At 47.9% G+C, this 21,263-nt stretch overlaps 1 protein-coding gene across 1 annotated transcript; it reads left to right on the forward strand.

Annotated features, from left to right (window-relative positions):
* Positions 1–14,287: 14,287 nt before the first annotated feature.
* Positions 14,288–16,366, forward strand: LOC123184451 (probable cystathionine gamma-synthase 2). The gene is made up of 5 exons (XM_044596561.1): positions 14,288–14,996; positions 15,088–15,291; positions 15,424–15,510; positions 15,615–15,937; positions 16,046–16,366. The coding sequence occupies exons 1-5, from the start codon at positions 14,352–14,354 to the stop codon at positions 16,167–16,169; spliced, it is 1,383 nt and encodes a 460-aa protein (XP_044452496.1). The 5' UTR covers positions 14,288–14,351; the 3' UTR covers positions 16,170–16,366.
* Positions 16,367–21,263: the final 4,897 nt, after the last annotated feature.

Here is a 21,263-nt window from a genome sequence, read left to right on the forward strand (position 1 = left end):
CCGGAGTGGGGCCCACCTGCATGGGGGGACCCACATGAACGTGGGTAGTGGGGGCAAGGCCCCACACCCCTGGTCAAGGCGCACCAAGATCCCCCCTTAGAAGGAACAAGATCATATCCCGAAGGGATAAGATCAAGATCCCTAAAAAGGGGGGATAACAATCGGTGGGGAAGGAAATAATGAGATTTCTTTCCTCCCACCTTGGCCAACGCCCCAATGGACTTGGAGGGCAAGAAACCAGCCCCTCCACCCCTATATATAGTGGGGAGGCGCATGGGAGCTATACACGAAGTTCTGGCACAGCCCTACCTCTCTTCCTACTCCTCCTCTCCCATGGTGCTTGGCGAAGCCCTGCTGGATTGCCACGCTCCTCCACCACCACCACGCCGTTGTGCTGCTGTTGGATGGAGTCTTCCTCAACCTCTCCCTCTCTCCTTGCTGGATCAAGGCGTGGGAGACGTCACCAGGCTGTACGTGTGTTGAACGCGGAGGTGCCGTCCGTTCGGCACTAGGATCATCGGTGATTTGAATCACGACGAGTACGACTCCATCAACCCCGTTCACTTGAACGCTTCCGCTTAGCGATCTACAAGGGTATGTAGATGCACTCTCTTTCTACTCGTTGCTGGTCTCTCCATAGATAGATCTTGGTGACACGTAGGAAAATTTTGAATTTCTGCTACGTTCCCCAACAGTGGCATCATGAGCTAGGTCTATTGCGTAGATTCTTTGCACGAGTAGAACACAAAGTAGTTGTGGGCGTTGATGTTGTTCAATATGCTTACCGTTACTAGTCCAATCTTGTTTCGACGGTATTGTGGGATGAAGCGGCCCGGACCGACCTTACACGTACTCTTACGTGAGACAGGTTCCACCAATTGACATGCACTAGGTGCATAAGGTGGCTAGCGGGTGCCAGTCTCTCCCACTTTAGTCGGAACGGATTCGATGAAAAGGGTCCTTATGAAGGGTAAATAGCAATTGGCATATCATGTTGTGGTCTTGCGTAGGTAAGAAACGTTCTTGCTAGAAACCCATAGCAGCCACGTAAAACATGCAACAACAATTAGAGGACGTCTAACTTGTTTTTGCAGGGTATGCTATGTGATGTGATATGGCCAAGAAGAATGTGATGAATGATATGTGATGTATGAGATTGATCATGTTCTTGTAATAGGATTCACGACTTGCATGTCGATGAGTATGACAACCGGCAGGAGCCATAGGAGTTGTCTTTATTTATTGTATGACCTGCGTGTCATTGAAGAACGCCATGTAAACTACTTTACTTTATTGCTAAACGCGTTAGTCATAGAAGTAGAAGTAGTCGTTGGCGTGACAACTTCATGAAGACACGATGATGGAGATCATGATGATGGAGATCATGGTGTCGTGCCGGTGACAATGATGATCATGGAGCCCCGAAGATGAAGATCAAAAGGAGCAAAATGATATTGGCCATATCATGTCACTATTTGATTGCATGTGATGTTTATCATGTTTATGCATCTTGTTTGCTTAGGACGACGGTAGTAAATAAGATGATCCCTTACAAAATTTCAAGAAGTGTTCTCCCCTAACTGTGCACCGTTGCTACAGTTCGTCGCTTCTAAGCACCACGTGATGATCGGGTGTGATGGATTCTTACGTTCACATACAACGGGTGTAAGACAGTTTTACACAGCGAAAACACTTAGGGTTAACTTGACGAGCCTAGCATGTGCAGACATGGCCTCGGAACACGGAGACCGAAAGGTCGAGCATGAGTCGTATGGTAGATACGATCAACATGAGGATGTTCACCGATGATGACTAGTCCGTCTCACGTGATGATCGGACACGGCCTAGTTGACTCGGATCATGTGATCACTTAGATGACCAGAGGGATGTCTATCTAAGTGGGAGTTCATAAGATGAACTTAATTATCCTGAACATAGTCAAAAGACCTTTTGCAAATTATGTCGTAAGCTCGCGCTTTAGTTCCACTGTTTAGATATGTTCCTAGAGAAAATATAGTTGAAAGTTGATAGTAGCGATTATGCGATCAGTAGAAAGCTTATGTCCTTAATGCACCGCTCAGTGTGCTGAACCCCAACGTCGTTTGTCGATGTTGCGAACATCGGACATACACGTTTTGATAACTACGTGATAGTTCAATTAAATGGTTTAAGTAGAGGCACCAAAGACGTTTTCGAAACGTCGTGGAACATATGAGATGTTTCGAGGGCTGAAATTGGGATTTCAGGCTCGTGCCCACGTCAAGAGGTATAAGACCTCCGATGATTTTCTTAGCCTGCAAACTAAGGGAGAAAAGCTCAATCATTGAGCTTGTGCTCAGATTGTCTGAGCACAACAATCACTTGAATCGAGTGGGAGTTGATCCTCCAGATGAGATAGTGATGTTTCCCCAAAGTCATTGCCACCAAGCTGCTAGAGCTTCGTGATTAACTATAACATATCAGGGATAGATATGATGATCCTTGAAATATTCATGATGTTTGACACCGCGAAAGTAGAAATCAAGAAGGAGCATCAATTGTTGATGGTTGGTGAAACCACTAGTTTCAAGAAGGGCAAGGGAACAAAGGGATACTTCATGAAACGGAAATTCAGTTGCTGCTCTAGTGAAGAAACCCAAGGTTGAACCCAAACCCGAGACTAAGTGCTTCTGTAATAAGGGGAACAACCACTGGAGCAGCATTACCCTAGATACTTGGTAGATGAGAAGGCTGGCAAGGTCGATAGAAGTATATTGGATATACATTATGTTAATGTGTACTTTACTAGTACTCCTAGTAGCACCAGGGTATTGGATACGGTTCGGTTGCTAAGTGTTAGTAACTCGAAATAGAAGCTACGGAATAAACGGAGACTAGCTAAAGGTGAGCTGACGATATATGTTGGAAGTGTTTCCAAGGTTGATATGATCAAGCATCGCACGCTCCCTCTACCACCGAGATTGGTGTTTGCGTTGAGCATAGACATGATTGGATTATGTCTATCGCAATACGGTTATTCATTTAAGGAGAATAATGGTTACTCTATTTTTGAATAATACCTTCAATGGTCTTGCACCTAAAGGAATGGTTTATTGAATCTCGGTCGTAGTGATACACATTTTCATGCCAAAAGATATAAGATAGTAATGATAGTACCACTTACTTGTGGCACTGCCATGTAAGTCATAATGGTATAAAACGCATGAAGAAGCTCCATGTTGATGGATCTTTGGACTCACTCGTTTTTGAAAAGTTTGAGACATGCGAACCATGTCTATTGGTGTATATGCATGAAGAAACTCCATGCAAATGGATCGTTCGGACTCACTTGATTTTGAATCACTTGAGATATGCAAATCATACCACATGGGCAAGATGACTGAAAAGCCTCATTTTCAGTAAGATGGAACAAGATAGCAACTTGTTGGAAGTAACACATTTTGATGTGTGCAGTCGAATGAGTGTTGAGGCATGCAGTGAATATCATTATGTTCTTACTTCACAGATGATTCGAGTAAATGTTGAGTATATTTACTTGATGAAACACAAGTCTGAATTATTGAATGGTTCAAGTAATTTCAGAGTGAAGTAGCAGATCATTGTGACAAGAGGATAAAATGTCTATGATATGATCATAGAGATGAATATCTGAGTTACCAGTTTTGGCACACAATTAAGACATTGTGGAAATTGTTTCGCAATTAATACCACCTGGAACACCATAATGTGATGGTGTGTCCGAACATCATAGTTGCACCCTATTGGATATGGTGCGTACCATGATGTCTCTTATCGAATTACCACTATCGTTCATGGGTTAGGCATTAGAGACAACCACATTCACTTTAAATAGGGCACCACGTAATTCCGATGAGATGACACCGTATGAATTATGGTTTAGAGAAACCTAAGTTGTCGTTTCTTAAAAGTTTGGGGCTGCGACGCCTATATGAAAAAGTTTCAGGTTGATAAGCTCGAACCCAAAGCGGATAAAATGCATCTTCATAGGAAACCCAAAACAGTTGGGTATACCTCCTAATTCAGATCCGAAAGCAATATGGATTGTTTCTAGAATCGGGTCCTTTCTCGAGGAAAAGTTTCTCTCGAAAGAATTGAGTGGGAGGATGGTGGAGACTTGATGAGGTTATTGAACCGTCTCTTCAACTAGTGTGTGACAGGGCACAGGGAGTTGTTCCTGTGGCACCTACACCAATTGAAGTGGAAGCTTATGATATTGATCATGAAACTTCGGATCAAGTTACTCCCAAACCTCGTAGGATGACAAGGATGCGTACTACTTCAGAGTGGTACGTAATCCTGTCTTGAAGGTCATGTTGCTAGACAACAATGAACCTACGAGCTATGGAGAAGCGATGGTGGGCCCGGATTCCGATAAATGGCTTGAGGCCATAAAATCCGAGAGAGGATCCATGTATGAAAACAAAGTGTAGACTTTGGTAGAACGGCTCGATGGTCGTAAGGCTAATGAGTACAGATGGATTTCAAAAGGAAGATGGACAATGATGGTAAATGTCACCATTAAGAAAGCTCGACTTGTCGTTAAGATGTTTTCCGACAAGTTCAAGGAGTTGACTACGATGAGATTTTCTCACTCGTAGCGATGCTAAGAGTCTGTTGGAATTATATTAGCGATTACTGCATTATTTATGAAATCTTGCAGATAGGATGTCAAAACATTGTTTCCTCGACGATTTTAATGAGGAAAGGTTGTATGTGATACAACCGGAAGGTTTTGTCAATCCCGAAAGATGCTAATAAGTATGCAAAGCTCCAGCAATCCTTCTAAGGACTGGAGTGAGCATCTCGGAGTTGGAATGTATGCTTTGATGATGATCAAAAATTTTGGTTTGTACAAAGTTTATGAGAAACTTGTATTTCCAAAGAAGTGAGTGGGAGCACTATAGAATTTCTGATGAGTATATGTTGTTGACATATTGTTGATCAGAAATGACGTAGAATTTCTGGAAAGCATATAGGGTTATTTTGAAAGTGTTTTTCAATGGAAAGCCTAGATTAAGCTACTTGAACATTGAGCATCAAGATCTATAAGGATAGATCAAAATGCTTAATAATACTTTCAAATGAGCACATACCTTGACATGATCTTGAAGGTGTTCAAGATGGACCAGTCAAAGAAGGAGTTCTTGCCTGAGTTGTAAGGTACGAAGTTAAGACTTAAAGCTCGACCACGGCAGAATAGAGAGAAAGGACGAAGGTCGTCCCCTATGCTTAAGACGTAGGCTCTTCAGTATGCTATGCTGTGTACCGCACCTAAAGTGTGCCTTGCCATGAGTCAGTCAAGGGGTACAAGAGTGATCCAAGAATGGCTCACAGGACAGCGGTCAAAGTTATCCTTAGTAACTAGTGGACTAAGGAATTTTCTCGATTATGGAGGTGGTAAAAGAGTTCGTCGTAAAGGTTACGACGATGCAAGCTTGACACCTATCCGGATAGCTCTGAGTAGAGAGACCGGATACATATAATGGAGCAATAATTTAGAATAGCTCCAAGTAGAACAGTTGTTTGGAATAGCTTCAAATAGAGCGTGGTAGCTGCATCTAGGAGATGACATAGAGATTTGTAAAGCACACACGGATCTGAAAGGTTCAGACCCGTTGACTAAAACCTCTCTCACAAGCAACATGATCAAACATAAAACTCATTGAGTGTTAATCACATAGTGATGTGAACTAGACTACTGACTCTAGTAAACTCTTGGGTATTAGTCACATGGCGATGTGACCTGTGAGTGTTAATCACATGGCGATGTGAACTAGATTATTGACTCTAGTGCAAGTGGGAGACTATTGGAAATATGCCCTAGAGGCAATAATAAAAGTATTATTATTATATTTCCTTGTTCATGATAATTGTCTTTTATTCATGCTATAACTGTATTATCCGGAAATCGTAATACACGTGTGAATACATAGACCACAATATGTCCCTAGTGAGCCTCTAGTTAACTAGCTCGTTGTGATCAACAGATAGTCATGGTTTCCTGGCTATGGACAATGGATGTCGTTGATAACGGGATCACATCATTAGGAGAATGATGTGATGGACAAGACCCAATCCTAAGACTAGCACAAAAGATCGTGTAGTTCATTTGCTAGAGCTTTGCCAATGTCAAGTATCTCTTCCTTCGACCATGAGAGCGTGTAACTCCTGGATACCGTAGGAGTTCTTTGGGTGTATCAAACGTCACAACGTAACTGGGTGACTATAAAGCTGCACTACAGGTATCTCCGAAAGTATCTATTGTTTTATGTGGATCGAGACTGGGATTTGTCACTCCGTGTAAACGGAGAGGTATCTCTGGGCCCACTCGGTAGGACATCATCATATGCGCAATGTGACCAAGGAGTTGATCACGGGATGATGTGTTACGGAACGAGTAAAGTGACATGCCGGAAACGAGATTGAACAAGGTATTGGATACCGACGATCGAATCTCGGGCAAGTAACATACCGATAGACAAAGGGAATTGAATACGGGATTGATTAAGTCCTTGACATCGTGGTTCATCCGATGAGATCATCGTGGAACATGTGGGAGCCATCATGGGTATCCAGATCCCGCTGTTGGTTATTGACCGGAGAACGTCTCGGTCATGTCTACATGTCTCCCGAACCCGTAGGGTCTACACACTTAAGGTTCGATGACGCTAGGGTTATAAAGGAAGTTTGTATGTGGTTACCGAATGTTGTTCGGAGTCCCGGATGAGATCCCGGACGTCACGGGGAGTTCCAGAATGGTCCGGAGGTAAAGATTTATATATGGGAAGTCCTATTTTGGCCACCGGAAAATGTTCGGGATTTTTCGGTATTGTACCGGGAAGGTTCTAGAAGGTTCCGGAGTGGGGCCCACCTGCATGGGGGGACCACATGGACGTGGGTAGTGGGGGCAAGGCCCCACACCCCTGGTCAAGGCGCACCAAGATCCCCCCTTAGAAGGAATAAGATCATATCCCGAAGGGATAAGATCAAGATCCCTAAAAAGGGGGGATAACAATCGGTGGGGAAGGAAATAATGAGATTTCTTTCCTCCCACCTTGGCCAACGCCCCAATGGACTTGGAGGGCAAGAAACCAGCCCCTCCACCCCTATATATAGTGGGGAGGCGCATGGGAGCGATACACGAAGTTCTGGCACAGCCCTACCTCTCTCCCTACTCCTCCTCTCCCATGGTGCTTGGCGAAGCCCTGCTGGATTGCCACGCTCCTCCACCACCACCACGCCGTTGTGCTGCTGTTGTATGGAGTCTTCCTCAATCTCTCCCTCTCTCCTTGCTGGATCAAGGCGTGGGAGACGTCACCGGGCTGTACGTGTGTTGAACGCAGAGGTGCCGTCCGTTCGGCACTAGGATCATCGGTGTGAATCACGACGAGTACGACTCCATCAACCCCGTTCACTTGAACGCTTCCGCTTAGCGATCTACAAGGGTATGTAGATGCACTCTCTTTCTACTCGTTGCTGGTCTCTCCATAGATAGATCTTGGTGACACGTAGGAAAATTTTGAATTTCTGCTACGTTCCCCAACAAAGAGGGGAGTTCGAACCGACGCCCGTGGGAGGTGGGTGAGTGTGGTGGGGAGGAGAGTGGTACAGTTACTTATTTAATGGCATTTCGGACGTGGGCAGGGGAAATGTACAATAATATTCTTTCTACCTCCCGCCCCGGCCATTACACAGCCCCGCTCATTACACAGTAAAGAATTTTTTTGATTTTTGTTTATAGGGAAACATCTTACTTTATTTAAACAAAGACTGGGATCTCGTCTGCTAATACACTAAGGATGCAATCACGGGGCCAAAGCCTCCAAACCAAAGAAACACAAGCGCCTACAGCTACCTTAGCCGAAGTATGAGCCGGCCGATTAACACAGTAAATAATTGAAGCAAGTGTTCTACTCTTGTTCCTTCTCCACTTTTCTGCACCTGATAGAAGACAAGCTAAGTTAATGAATGATACAAACTTTAATAATCCACAATGCATACAAACACTTACTTCTGATTTTGTTTGCATTTCTTGCTACGTCTAGTGTGGCCTACCAATTTACAAGCACCGCGCCGGGTTTCCAACTCATCAAAAGAGAGTGGTGTACCATTTTTCGAGACAAGGCAGCTCTCATCTGCCTTTGTTGCACCTTTGCTTGACACTTTCATAGGATCTTTAACCTCAATCACGTTGCCTTCACCATCGTCCACATATTCAACTGCACACTTACTGATGTCGTTTGTTTGCTTCAACAAATTTTCCTGTAGCAGATCATACTCATGACTCTTAGCTATCACAGCCTTCAAACTCTCCTATAACTGATCCCACAAAGCAGGGTGTTTGCATGCCGCATGCATAGCTTCAGACGCTAACACACTGACCTGGCTATATTTCATTCTTTCCCCGGCCCCAGTCCAACCAAATCCCAATAGATCGCTTGTGCGCCTCGCGGCAGTCCCAACCTTGCTTCTTTCGTGAACCGAATAAGAACTAAACACTTTGGTATTTCAGATATGTTCAAGTGCTTCAGTACATGGAATATGTGCTTGCAAGGTAGACCCTTTCGAATCATTCTTCTGCGGCTGCACCTTATAGTTTCTGCGGAATTTACTGGTGTATACTCCACCCAAAAACGGCGCTTCCGGTTATTCTTCCAGGCCACGATGTACTGCTGTGATCCGTCTCCCAGCTTAATTTCTACAATCTCCATGCCGTCAATTTTTCTAAGATCATCTTGCAACATATAGAAGTTTGCTGGAGTGAAGACGTGAGAAGCAGCTATCTCAAGTTCCCTCGAGCTAGTAACTGGCACCGGTAAACTCTGTGAGGCCGTGCAGTCATCTCGCGCCTCATTTTCACGGATACGCACAACGGCGTTCTCATAGTGCAAAATCATATCCACCAGGGTCATTTCACCGTCTAGGTGGAGGTGAAGGCATGAGTTCAGGCTTTCACTCCGCTGGTTGCTTTTCATGCCAAGCCAAAACCCCTCAGTTAGATATGCCGCGGCCCACAGTCTCCTCTTCTTATACATCCGCCTCAACCATGTTACAGTTTTTTCCGACTGCCATCTTTTGGAAAATGCGTGCCATCTCTCCTCAAACGTTGCCGTGGACGTGCTGTACTACAGAAGAGTTCGGAACTCCTTCAAGGACTTGTGACTAAGGTGAATCTTCATATTTTTCTCTATGTGCCACGTACATATACTGTGCCACACGTCTGGCAAGACTTCGCGAATTGCCTTGATCATCGCAGCTTCGGCGTCTGTGATAACACTCTTAGGAATCTTTTGACACATGAACCTCAAAAACGTCTGCAGAAGCCACACGTATGTCTCCTCGGTCTCGTCTGAAACTATGGCACAACCAAAAACGGTGGTCTTCCGGTGATTGTTAAGACCAACAAAAGGTATGAATGGCATACCATAGCGGTTCATCTTGTACGTGCTGTCAAATACAAGCACGTCGCCGAAGTCCTCATAGTCATGACGAGACTGAGAGTCGCACCAGAACATCCTATTCAAATGTCCTTCCTTATCTAGCCTATACTCGAAAAAGAAGCTAGGATCCCTCTGTTTCCTACTGGCCATGATGCCTATGGCTGTGGCAGCGTCACCTTTTGAAAGCAGCTTCCTCTTATCCTTGGCGCAAAGGTTGTATATTTCATGCCTGGTAAAACCAACACCGCCGTACCATACATGCTTGCTGATGAAGCAATCCATCATGTCGTGAATTCTAATCCCTGCAGCTCCCATGGACATTATCTCATGCTTCTGGTACTCTTTGATTTTTCTGTGGGACCAAAGAAAAGGTACCTCGTCCGGTCCTGCCAACATATGGCTATGCTTGTCCTCAAAACTTTCAACATACCAAACCCCACGCTTTTGGTCAAGCTTGACGGTCAGGTGCGCTTCGCAAAAGCAGCGTGTCTAGGGTCTGAGCCTACGGCTGTGTCCTTCCTCGGTTAGCAACTTGTTGTCACGTTTCCCTTGTCTTGAACAAACAAACCGCCTATAACGCATATGACGTGACTCTGTTTTGCTATACTTGACCTTATTCTTTCTAATGCTGAAACCATTATCTCTAGCATAGCTGTTGTAGAAATCATACGCAGCATCGTGAGACGTAAAGGTCATTTCCATTATCTGCATGAACATATCCCTCTTATCATCTGCACTGGCAGTATCTTGGACATTCTTTGCACCATCATCTTGTGTCACCTACACAATCAAACCACAGCCATGAAAACAGATTTCTATGGTTTAACATTACTTCCTTCCATAGAACATTGATTACACACATACCTCACTCATGATGACCAACGACTCGGACTCCCCAGAACCAGGTGCATCTAATGATTCATCGTTAAGGCATGTCTCCGCGTCGGATTCACCGTAATAGTCGTACGCATTATGACATTTGGAAATGAACTGAATAATACAACATAAATACATAATTACTTATCATATAATATTCCAGAAGAAATTCGATTTGCATGCCAACAAAATTTTTCACTTACGTACCTGACTAATGTAATCTTCATTCGAGACCTCCGAGTTGTTTTCCTGATCATCTTCAAGCTCATTGATCTATAAATTTTCAACACAAAGAATTAATGTTGTCGGATGCCACCAAAAAATTACAACATGACAATGCCACTCACATTAAGATCATCCCATTCGTTCCCATTCTCTGACCGATCTTCACAATCTGAAGTTTCATCATCTGACCAATATTCTATCCAGTCTTTCATCAGTTCTCCATACTCCATGTCTACCATGATATCAGTTAACTCCTCTTCCGCCATTTCCTACAACCAATAATATGTATCATCACATGTGCAAACATTATCAATGATGAAATATAAAACACATAGGACACGATCACAGATGTTATGTAAACAACCGCAACCGAGGCCATTCAGATCTGCCAAACTTAGTAAGGAAGATGGCCACGGCACCCGTCGTGATCACTTTCAATCGCGAGGAACTGCACGATCTCAAAACCTAGCTAGATCTGTGATTACCTCTGCCGCCGGATACCTAGGTTAGCCGCCACATCAAATAACGATACTGGTGGTGCGCACAGCCGACGGCAACCGACGCTACGTGAACCCAGATCACGAGGAGCAGCACTACCGGAACAAAATCCACGATCGCATGCGCCGCCGGGTAGCTAGGTTAACCACTGCCACTGGCACGGCGGCAGTTCGTTCGATGTTGCCGCGAGCGAGACTAGAGGGGGGACGCGGGATGCGGTACCTGTGCGCGATCGTTGGAGATTCATGACGTTGTCGCGCCCGCTGTCCGACGAGATCGCCGGCGACGAGATAGCCGCCGGTGGAGATCTACTACTTATGGAGCTGCGTCAATGCTCGCGAGATTAATGGAGCTGCTCGCGTGAATGATTGGAATCGGCAGGTCTTACGTGGATGGGGGGTCGTATCTATGTTTTTTTTCGGACCAGGATACTGTACGTATACGGTCTGGGTTATACAGGGCTAGAAAGGGCTTGGATCTGGGCTGCGGCGGGCCAGGAAAAAAAATTGCGGGGACAAAAATACCCCTCCGAAATTAGGTTAGGGGGGAGCACCGGAGCAGGGCTCACTCAAACAAAGAGAAACTGCGGCAACCTCGTGTCTCCCCTGCGGGAGACCCAAGGGGGAACCTAGCCGCCCTCCTCCCGCCTCCACCTCTCCTCCCCGCCGTCAACAGCGCCACCGGGCAAAGCTTGGTCAGTTGTCCGGCGGCAGAGCGTCTCTCCCCCTTGTCCATCGTGGTTGGCGCGGGGCAGCCAGATCGGGCGGGGCGCCGGACTAGCGTGGGGCCGGGCGGCGCGGTAGCCGGGTTTCTTGGCTACGTCGTGCGTGGCACGGCGGCGGCGGCGGCCTGCTCGCAGCATGGTGACGGCTGCGTGGTGGGCAAGATCGATGGTCGCGGGCGCTGCCGGGTTTAGATCAGATCCAATCTGGGTCTTGGGCTTGAACGCCGTCAGCCTCCGCGGAGTGGTGGTGGTTGTCGCTGACCACGCCGGATTGCTGGATTCGACGCCTGGAGATCTACGATGGATTCTTCTCGATCCTCGTTCATGGTTGGTTGAACCCCATGGCTCTCTCATCTCTGTAGGTTCTGGTTCGTGGTCCGTTGCCGGATCCGGAGACGACAGAGTTTTGGTGGTATAGGATGGGGACTGGAGGAAATTTTGATCGGTTTGTTCGGTCCGGCGTCGGCGATGTCTCTCGGCGCTGTTACCCTCCGTGGAGGCGATGTCGAGGTCTCTCCTATCCACCACCGAACCCCTCCCGGACGAAAGTCCGGTGGCAGCGTCCTTTCCGTCGTACCCTCGATGGAGGCGCCGTCTTGGGAGGTTCTACTGTTCGGCGGAGAGATGATGTGGGTGATGGACCTTGGCTTCACCTTGAGTAAGACAAAGCCAAAACCGTTGGCAGTTTCCCTAATGGAAATCGACTGGAACAAACACGTCTTGTTTCACAAAAATAAAAGTGTGCAAAGGTACCTAGCACCAGTATCAGCTGAGTATATGCATACTTTGATTTCCATTTGATGTGACCCATTCTGTATAAAACGTACTGAGAATTGAGACCTCTCCTCCTCTGCCTTCCCCGCCTCCCGCGCCGCATCTACGCGGGTGCCACCCCTCCCACCCCCCGCCAGCCACCGCGCCACTGCGGACATTCCATTGGCTCCGACGCAGTCCCTGACCACCAGGATTTGTGCCTCCTTGGCCCATCCACGGCGCACTACCGGTAGATCTGCGGCTACCACCGCCGGCGACTATGCCTTGCCATTGATTGGCCGTGTATCGGAACCCACTGCCCCGGCAAAGCCTCCGCGCCACATAAAGGTATTGACTCCGCCTCTAGCAACTCGGATCTCTCCCGCCGGCAGTTCACCGGCAAAGACACGCCCGCCATCGCCTGGGCTCGGTGCTAGCCCAGTAGCTCGTCCGCTCACCATTGCCAGTCGTAAAGTGAGATGACTGCCCGCGGTAGGTGGTGCGCCGAGTTTCTACCATGCTGGAACATCCCGGATGGGTGTTCTTCAAGTGCAAAAAAGATGAGGTATGTGCTTCTTTTGAGTCGGTTGTTCACCGGCCGCCAGCAGAATTTTGGTAGCTCAATGTTTGCTCAAATTTGTGTGTAGGATGGATGCAAATTTTGTATTGGGTAGAAGATTACATCGATCTATTGATAGTATGAAATTTGATAGATGTTTGTGCACTCATTGCTAGAATAGAGGCTAGAGATGAGACTAGATGTGAAGCAACGTCGAATTCTTCGGAATCAAAAAAGAAAGAAGTGTGCAAGCTCGAGAAGGCAATAGAGATAATCAACAATGAAGACATAGAGAAAATATTAATCCAACTTGCGGAAGCAGTTATGAAAGTTGGGTATCTTTTAAAGTGTCTAATTATGGTTTTTGTTTTCTTTGGCCTTGCTCTCATAGCGAAGAATTGATGAATTATGTACTCCAATGTATCAAAATGCCGTTGAATGCAATAAAGAAGCAAAAAAAATGTGTTTTGATGGCCGAAAATGAAATGCAAATGGAAGTACTTTTTACTCCGTTATGTATAAGGGATCGGTTAGATCCAGAGAAAACATAGTGGAGTAAAGATACTCTTTTAAGGGTTTACTATGCCGGATACTACGCTATTTTAAGGGGATTGGTTAGAAATGCCCTAAGGGTTATATCCGAAAACCACCTCCAAAACCGTTTTCGATAACGGTGGTTTCATGCCTAGGTTTCCATTTGATGCGCCGCTGTTTCTTCCATGTAGATCCTACCGGACCGCTTTTGTTTTCTTCCATCAAATCTAGCGAGGCATTCGCCAAAGCCCAACCAGACCCATCTTTGTTTAATGATGAGGTCTTGTCCAATCCAACGCAGCATCGATCACAGTACGGCGTTGTAGATGTAAACACGCAGATTTGACCTAAGACTTCCCTTAGATTCGTCGTGGCCCAGGTCTACTGGCACGTTGCAGCTAACTAATCACATGCCTTATTTAGTAGTAGTAGATTAATCATGGATCCACTTGTACATCTTAATTACCACGCGGCTTAATTACACGCCTGCGTGACTGAGCACTGATGCCACATGTGGCATGTGGTAGTGGGACGATATTATATGTAGACTGACACGTAGATATGAATCGACGCGCACAGAGCCAGACTGATCGATCGGCAGTATATATTACCACCATCGTATACACAGATAGCAAGAACACAAACGAGCAGCTGCTAGCTCTGGCTAATCTCTTCGATTCCACCTGTTTTCACTCCTCTTCGTCGACCCCACAAATTACTAATGGCGCGGTCATCTTCTCCTCTCGTCAACAAGGCTTCGCCCATCGAGCAGCGCCGCCTGCTCCGCGCTCGACGTTCATCAAAGCGTGTCACCGCTTTGAGCCCGGAGGCGCTCCTTGATGCCACCCTCCCTGGCGCCGAGCAACCTGTGCCGGTGGTGCAGCAGGATGCCGCCACGGCTCTGAAGCGAGATGCTACTCTCTCAGATGAGACCCTGGCGGTTCACGCCGGGGAGAAGATGGGGAAGAACGGCGCCATGGACACTGACTCGATCGCGACACCTATTGTGAGCGGCACGACGCACTGGTTCAAGAGCTCGGGCGACCTCATCGCGTTCAAGGAAGGCCGGCGCCACAGCTTCGAGTACGGCCGCTACGGCAACCCCACTGTGAAGGTCCTAGAGGACAAGATCAGTGCACTGGAGAGGGCCGAGTCGACGCTTGTCACGTCCTCGGGAATGAACGCCATCGTTGCCACGCTGCTTGCGCTCGTACTGCCCGGTGCCGGCCACGTGGTGACCACGACTGAGTGCTACAGCGAGGCACGCGCCTTCATCCGTGACAAGCTCTCCAAGATGGGCATCAAGGTGACATTCATCGAGCTGAACGACATGGACACGCTCAAGGCCGTTCTTGACCATGGCGACGTAAGTTAATTTCCATAACACATATATGATCAAGGGATCTATGAATGTATGTTGGTCGTTTCTGACTCTGAGATGCTTGGCTATGATGCAGGTGACACTCTTCTACACTGACTGTCCGACGAACCCCCACCTCAAGTGCATCGACATTAAGCTCGTCGCGGAGCTGTGTCACCGCAAAGGGGCTCTAGTGTGCATCGACAGCACCCTCGCCTCGCCCATCAATCAGAAGCCGCTCACCCTCGGGGCCGACATCGTCGTGCACTCTGCCACAAAGTACATTGCCGGCCATCACGACGTGAGTAGCTACCCTAGATCAGATGTATTTTCGTAGATCATACAATTACACTGCCATTTTGCTCCTTTACTTCCATGATCACTAGTAGTGTCAATGTAGTTTAAGACTTCTCATCGTGTCATTCCATTTCAGGTCATTGCAGGATGCATCAGTGGCTCGGATGCGCTCATCTCTAGGATCCGTGCGTGGCATCACGACCTCGGCGGCGCCATTAGTCCGGTATGTAGTATATATTAACTGTAGTACATATGTTAGCACTCATTCTTATTTAAGAAAACTAGATTTTAAAGCTTACCACTTGCACTGCAACTGAATTACTGCAGGACGCAGCCTACATGATCATACGCGGCCTCAAGACGATGGTGCTTCGCGTGGAAACACAAAACAGCACTGCATTGCGCATGGCGCGCTTGCTCGAGAACCATCCCAAGATTGAGCGGGTGTACTACCCTGGACTCATCAGCAGCCCATGGCACCACATCGCCAACAGCCAGATGACCGGTTGCGGTGGCGTCATCAGCTTCAAGGTGGCGTCAGACCTGCACGGCGTCATGAGGTTCATCGACGCATTGGAGATACCCTTCATTGCAACCTCTCTTGGCGGGTGTGAGAGCCTCGTGCAACAGCCGGCGGTCATGTCCTTCTGGTATGTGGCGCTCTAGGGTTTCTCTCGTTTGCAACTTAGAGGACGATTCACTATATATATTTATGGTCGACATTTTGACTTATATTGCATGGATTGTGTATTTATCAGGGGGGAGAATGATGAGGAGAAGGCCAAGAATGGGATCAAGGACAACTTGGTGAGGTTTAGCTTCGGGGTTGAGAAGTTTGAGGATCTCAGGGATGACATTCTCCAAGCCCTAGAGAAGATTTAGGATTATTCTTGATCCTAATTAATAGTGTAACAATTTTGACAAGCTAGCTTTATAGAAACCCTTTTTGTGCATATGGTAGGTAGTCAATTTGTGCTGAAATCCTAAGCAATGGTAATTAGTATGTATTCTTTTATTTCTTGAATGAAGAACATCAAATTTGATGATAAGAAATATGTGCTTCGGGGCGGCGGGGCCATATGTAATTGAAAGAAGTTCAGATAGTACAAAACGTTTCATCCTGTTTCACTATTACAGCCACGTCAATCACTTTTATACAGGTAAAAAAACATTGTTTCCCACAATGTGGGCTAATTAACGAAAAAGGGTTGCCCCCCGCTTTGTATTCCAAAGCAACCAACACCGAGTACAAAGATTGCTGTGGCGAGCAACACAACCAGCCAAAAGAAAAGGAAGAAGAAACAAATGCCAACCACGACAGCTCAGCAAAGCGCGGATGACCCGCCACCACGGCGCCCACCGGATACAAACCACCACAGACCGAGGCTCCAAATCGCCGCTTACCAAGCAGCACCTCCAAGAAGGGATGCGACGCTGACGACGTTGCTGCCCGAACGAGTCCTAGGGTTTCCCCTGGCACGCGGAAGGGGGTGGTGGATGGATACCTCCGACACGCTCCAGGAAGGAATGGTGGCACCCACAGGTGTCACCGCATAGGGGCCAAAACCGGCAAGGATTTCTCCCGCACTCCAAACCCAACCGCCCAACCGGACGGAGCCGACCCGCCAAACCGCTGCCACCACCATGCGCCAACGCAGTTGCGCCGCCACCCACACCGCCTCACTACGAACACCACCACGAGGCCAAGAGGACTGGAGAGAAGCGCACCATGACGGGAGCGGCAACCCCGAAGCCGAGCGGGAGGGAACCACGTCCACTGTCGTCGTGCGGGAGGCCCGTGCCTATGGCACCGTTGCGGTCGCCGTCCGGACGCGGCAGCGGGGCATGCCGGGCCACCCCTGGCCCAGCCAGGCCCCGAAGCGGGCCCGTTAAGCCCCGCCGGCCATGATGCAGCAGTCCAGCATTGGCGCCGCTCGTCGCGTCTCCCCCGCCTCCCGGAAGCCACGCCAGAGACCATCCCCATCGCCGGCCCGCCCAGGCCCAGATGGGGCCCGAAGGGCCTGGATCTGGGCCGAGCGGGTGATGCCAGATCACGCCGCCACCCAGCTGCTCGCCTGCGTCGTGCCACGGAACCGCGCCGCCACGCCAGACCACCGCCGCCTAAGTGCACCCCCCCCTGGTGCAGCTTCGCCCGCGCCAAAGAGCGACCAGGAGGGGAAGGGCACCGAGGCCGCCGCCACCAGCAGCCCCGGGGCCAAGCCGGCCGCGGGCGCCAACGCAGGCGGCGGGAAAGAAGGAGGGAGGGAGGGCCTGGAGGGAGGAGGGAGGTCGCGCGGCCGGTCACCGCGGGGGGGGGGCGTGGTCGCGAGGGGTAGGTTTTTTTTGTGTGTGGGCTAATTTCGGTAGATCCCTCTGTAAGGTATCCCGTCATGGTCAATACTCCCTCTGTTCCTTGATATAAGGTGTATAGATTTTCAAGAAAAAGTCCGAAATATAAGGTGTATTGCGTTGCACCACTCGTCTGGATAATATTTTTAGGGATTTGATTGCATTTCCTTATATTAGGCAAGCTCCTCTATTTTCTCATGTCAATTAGTCAGGTGTAATCTCGTCCAAAACTTGGGAAATTTTCCCTCCACATGCGTTCTTTAATTTCCATGCCAAAAACTATACACCCTATATTAAGGAACGGAGGGAGTAGGTCGGAGGGGGAACATGAGACATGTTTATCCAGGTTCGGGCCCTCATTGCGAGGAAAAACGTACTCATGCTCATGTATATTGTGATTGTTGTGGCAGAACTCAGAGATTGTAATTGTGTCTATCGACTAGCTCGGCCCTGGCTTAACTATGGACCGTAGGGTTACACGACCTAGTCGGTTGCGTCGGTGGAGGGGAGTCCTGCATCGCTTTGGCTTCCTTGTCTTGGATAACAAGGCTTTCACAGACTTCCTTCTACAGGACTCTTGGACCGGCATGATGTCCTGGCGTGGAAATCGATCTAGGAGGCCTCGGACCAGCCTACTTGGACCAGAAATTATAAGGTGAGGTACCTAGGCTATAACACCATAAGTAGCCCTTGGACCGGACTTCAAGCTGGCAGACTCCTGATCGGCACGTATCTACAACACTACCTTCTCGCTTGCTGAAGCTCCCTTAACAACAACTGTTCATCGTCGATCTCCTATAGCCGGACTGCCCCCTAATAAGTCGGATGAACCACTCCAGTCTTGACTTTTCGATGAAGATAGCTAACATGAACATTGATTTTTGGGCAACTTCCATGTGTCGTATTCTCGCGTAATACTAGTTAAATTGCTGGACCCAGTTTTCTCTTAATCAAATCAGGCGGTTTCTTCACCTAGTCAAGCCGGCCCATGTGAACCCCCTCACAACCAGTCAAAATGACATGTGGAGGCCCCACCTAGGACACATCCCATCTCACTCACTGGTGGAAAAACAGGCTTCCGTCCAGCCCCATAAGTCGCGAAGCTGTAGGAACCGCGACTAATGGGACCTTTAGTCGCGGTTCTGGAGGTGAACCGCGACCAAAGGCCTGGGCCCAGGGCGCTCGGTGGCCAGCTGGCGCACGTGAGGGTCTTTAGTCGCGGTTGGCCAGGACAACCACGACTAAAGGCCTTCGGGCACCTTTAGTCACGGTTTGCCAGGCCAACCGCAACTAAAGCCCCTCCCCTATATATACCCATCCAGCAGCCAACACTTAGCCATTTGGAGCCATTCTCTTCACAAGTGGGTGTAGGTTTGCTTTTGGTTCCTCTTATGCACATAAGGTGTTTGATGAAATGCCCCAAGAGCATGAAACAAACATGACATGAAGTGTTGGAGCCACACTCCTCGATCGCGGTTAGCAACTTGATGAACCTTTGATGTGTCATTGATAAAATATGCATGTGTGCAGTTCATTGTTTAATTTATATTGTTTGTAGCTAGTTAGTTTAACAAATGCATGATGGTTAATTATATATTTTATATTATAATAATGCAGATGAATCGGCAATGGATGTACGGTAACCGACTCTCCGGCGAGTTCACTACGGGTTTGAAAGATTTCCTCGTAGTGGCTAATGCGAACAAGCAGGGGGGTTTTGTTATCTGTCCATGTGTTATCTGTAAGAATCAGAAGGGTTACTCTTCCTCAAGAGATGTTCACATGCATCTGCTTCGGCACGGTTTCATGCCAAGCTATAATTGTTGGACCAAGCCTGGAGAAAGAGGGGTTATAATGGAAGAAGATGAAGAAGGGGATGATTTCATCGATGAAAGCTATCTTGCTCATTTCGGTGATACTTTCATGGAGGATGCTGAAGGTGAAGGGGAAGGTGAAGAAGAGGCACGTGATGATCCCGTTGATGATCTTGGTCGGACCATTGCTGATGCACGGAGACGCTGCGAAACTGAAAAGGAGAGGGAGAATTTGGATCGCATGTTAGAGGATCACAGAAAGGCGCTGTACCCCGGATGCGATGATGGTCTGAAAAAGCTGGGCTGCACACTGGATTTGCTGAAATGGAAGGCAGAGGCAGGTGTAGCTGACTCGGCATTTGAAAACTTGCTGAAAATGTTGAAGAATATGTTTCCAAAGGATAACGAGTTGCCCGCCAGTACGTACGAAGCAAAGAAGGTTGTCTGCCCTCTAGGTTTAGAGGTTCTGAAGATACATGCATGCATCAACGACTGCATCCTCTACCGCGGTGAATACGAGAATTTGAATGAATGCCCAGTATGCACTGCATTGCGTTATAAGATCAGAGGCGATGACCCTGGTGACGATGTTGAGGGCCAGAAACCCAGGAAGAGGGTTCCCGCCAAGGTGATGTGGTATGCTCCTATAATACCACGGTTGAAACGTCTGTTCAGGAACAAAGAGCATGCCAAGTTGTTGCGATGGCACAAAGAGGACCGTAAGTCGGACGGGAGTTGAGACACACCGCAGATGGAACGCAATGGAGAAAGATCGACAGATGGTTCAAAGATTTTGCAGCTGACGCAAGGAACATAAGATTTGCTCTAAGTACGGATGGCATGAATCCTTTTGGCGAGCAGAGCTCCAGCCATAGCACCTGGCCCGTGACTCTATGCATCTACAACCTTCCTCCTTGGTTGTGAATGAAGCGGAAGTTCATTATGATGCCAGTGCTCATCCAAGGTCCGAAGCAACCCGGCAACGACATCGATGTGTACCTAAGGCCATTAGTTGATGAACTTTTACAACTGTGGGGTGGTGTCCGTGTGTGGGATGAGCACAAACAAGAGGAATTTGACCTATGAGCGTTGCTTTTCGTAACCATCAACGATTGGCCTGCTCTTAGTAACCTTTCGGGACTGTCAAATAAGGGATACAATGCATGCACGCACTGCTTACATGAGACTGAAAGTGTACATTTGCCAAATTGTAAGAAGAACGTGTACCTTGGGCATCGTCGATTTCTTCCGAAAATTCATCCAGTAAGAAAGAAAGGAAAGCATTACAACGGCAAGGAAGATCACCGGCCGAAGCCTGCGGAACGCACTGGTGCTGAGGTATTTGATATGGTCAAGGATTTGAAAGTCATCTTTGGAAAGGGTCCTGGCGGACAATCAGTTCCGAAGGGAGCTGACGGGCACGCAGCCATGTGGAAGAAGAAATCTATATTCTGGGAGCTAGAATATTGGAAAGTCCTAGATGTCCGCTCTGCAATCGACGTGATGCACATTACGAAGAATATTTGCGTGAACCTCCTAAGCTTCTTGGGCGTGTATGGGAAGACAAATGATACAAAGGAAGCACGGCAGGACCAGCAACGTTTGAAAGACCCTGATGACCGGCATCCGGAATGGTTTCAAGGTCGTGCCAGCTACGCTCTGACCAAAGAAGAGAAGGTCATCTTTTTTGAATGCCTGAGCAGTATGAAGGTCCCGTCTGGATTCTCGTCCAATATAAAGGGAATAATAAACATGGTGGAGAAAAAGTTCCAAAACCTGAAGTCTCACGACTGCCACGTGATTATGACGCAAT

The sequence above is a fragment of the Triticum aestivum genome, chromosome 2A (genome assembly GCF_018294505.1).
Source record: "Triticum aestivum cultivar Chinese Spring chromosome 2A, IWGSC CS RefSeq v2.1, whole genome shotgun sequence".
Taxonomy (NCBI): Eukaryota; Viridiplantae; Streptophyta; class Magnoliopsida; order Poales; family Poaceae; genus Triticum; species Triticum aestivum.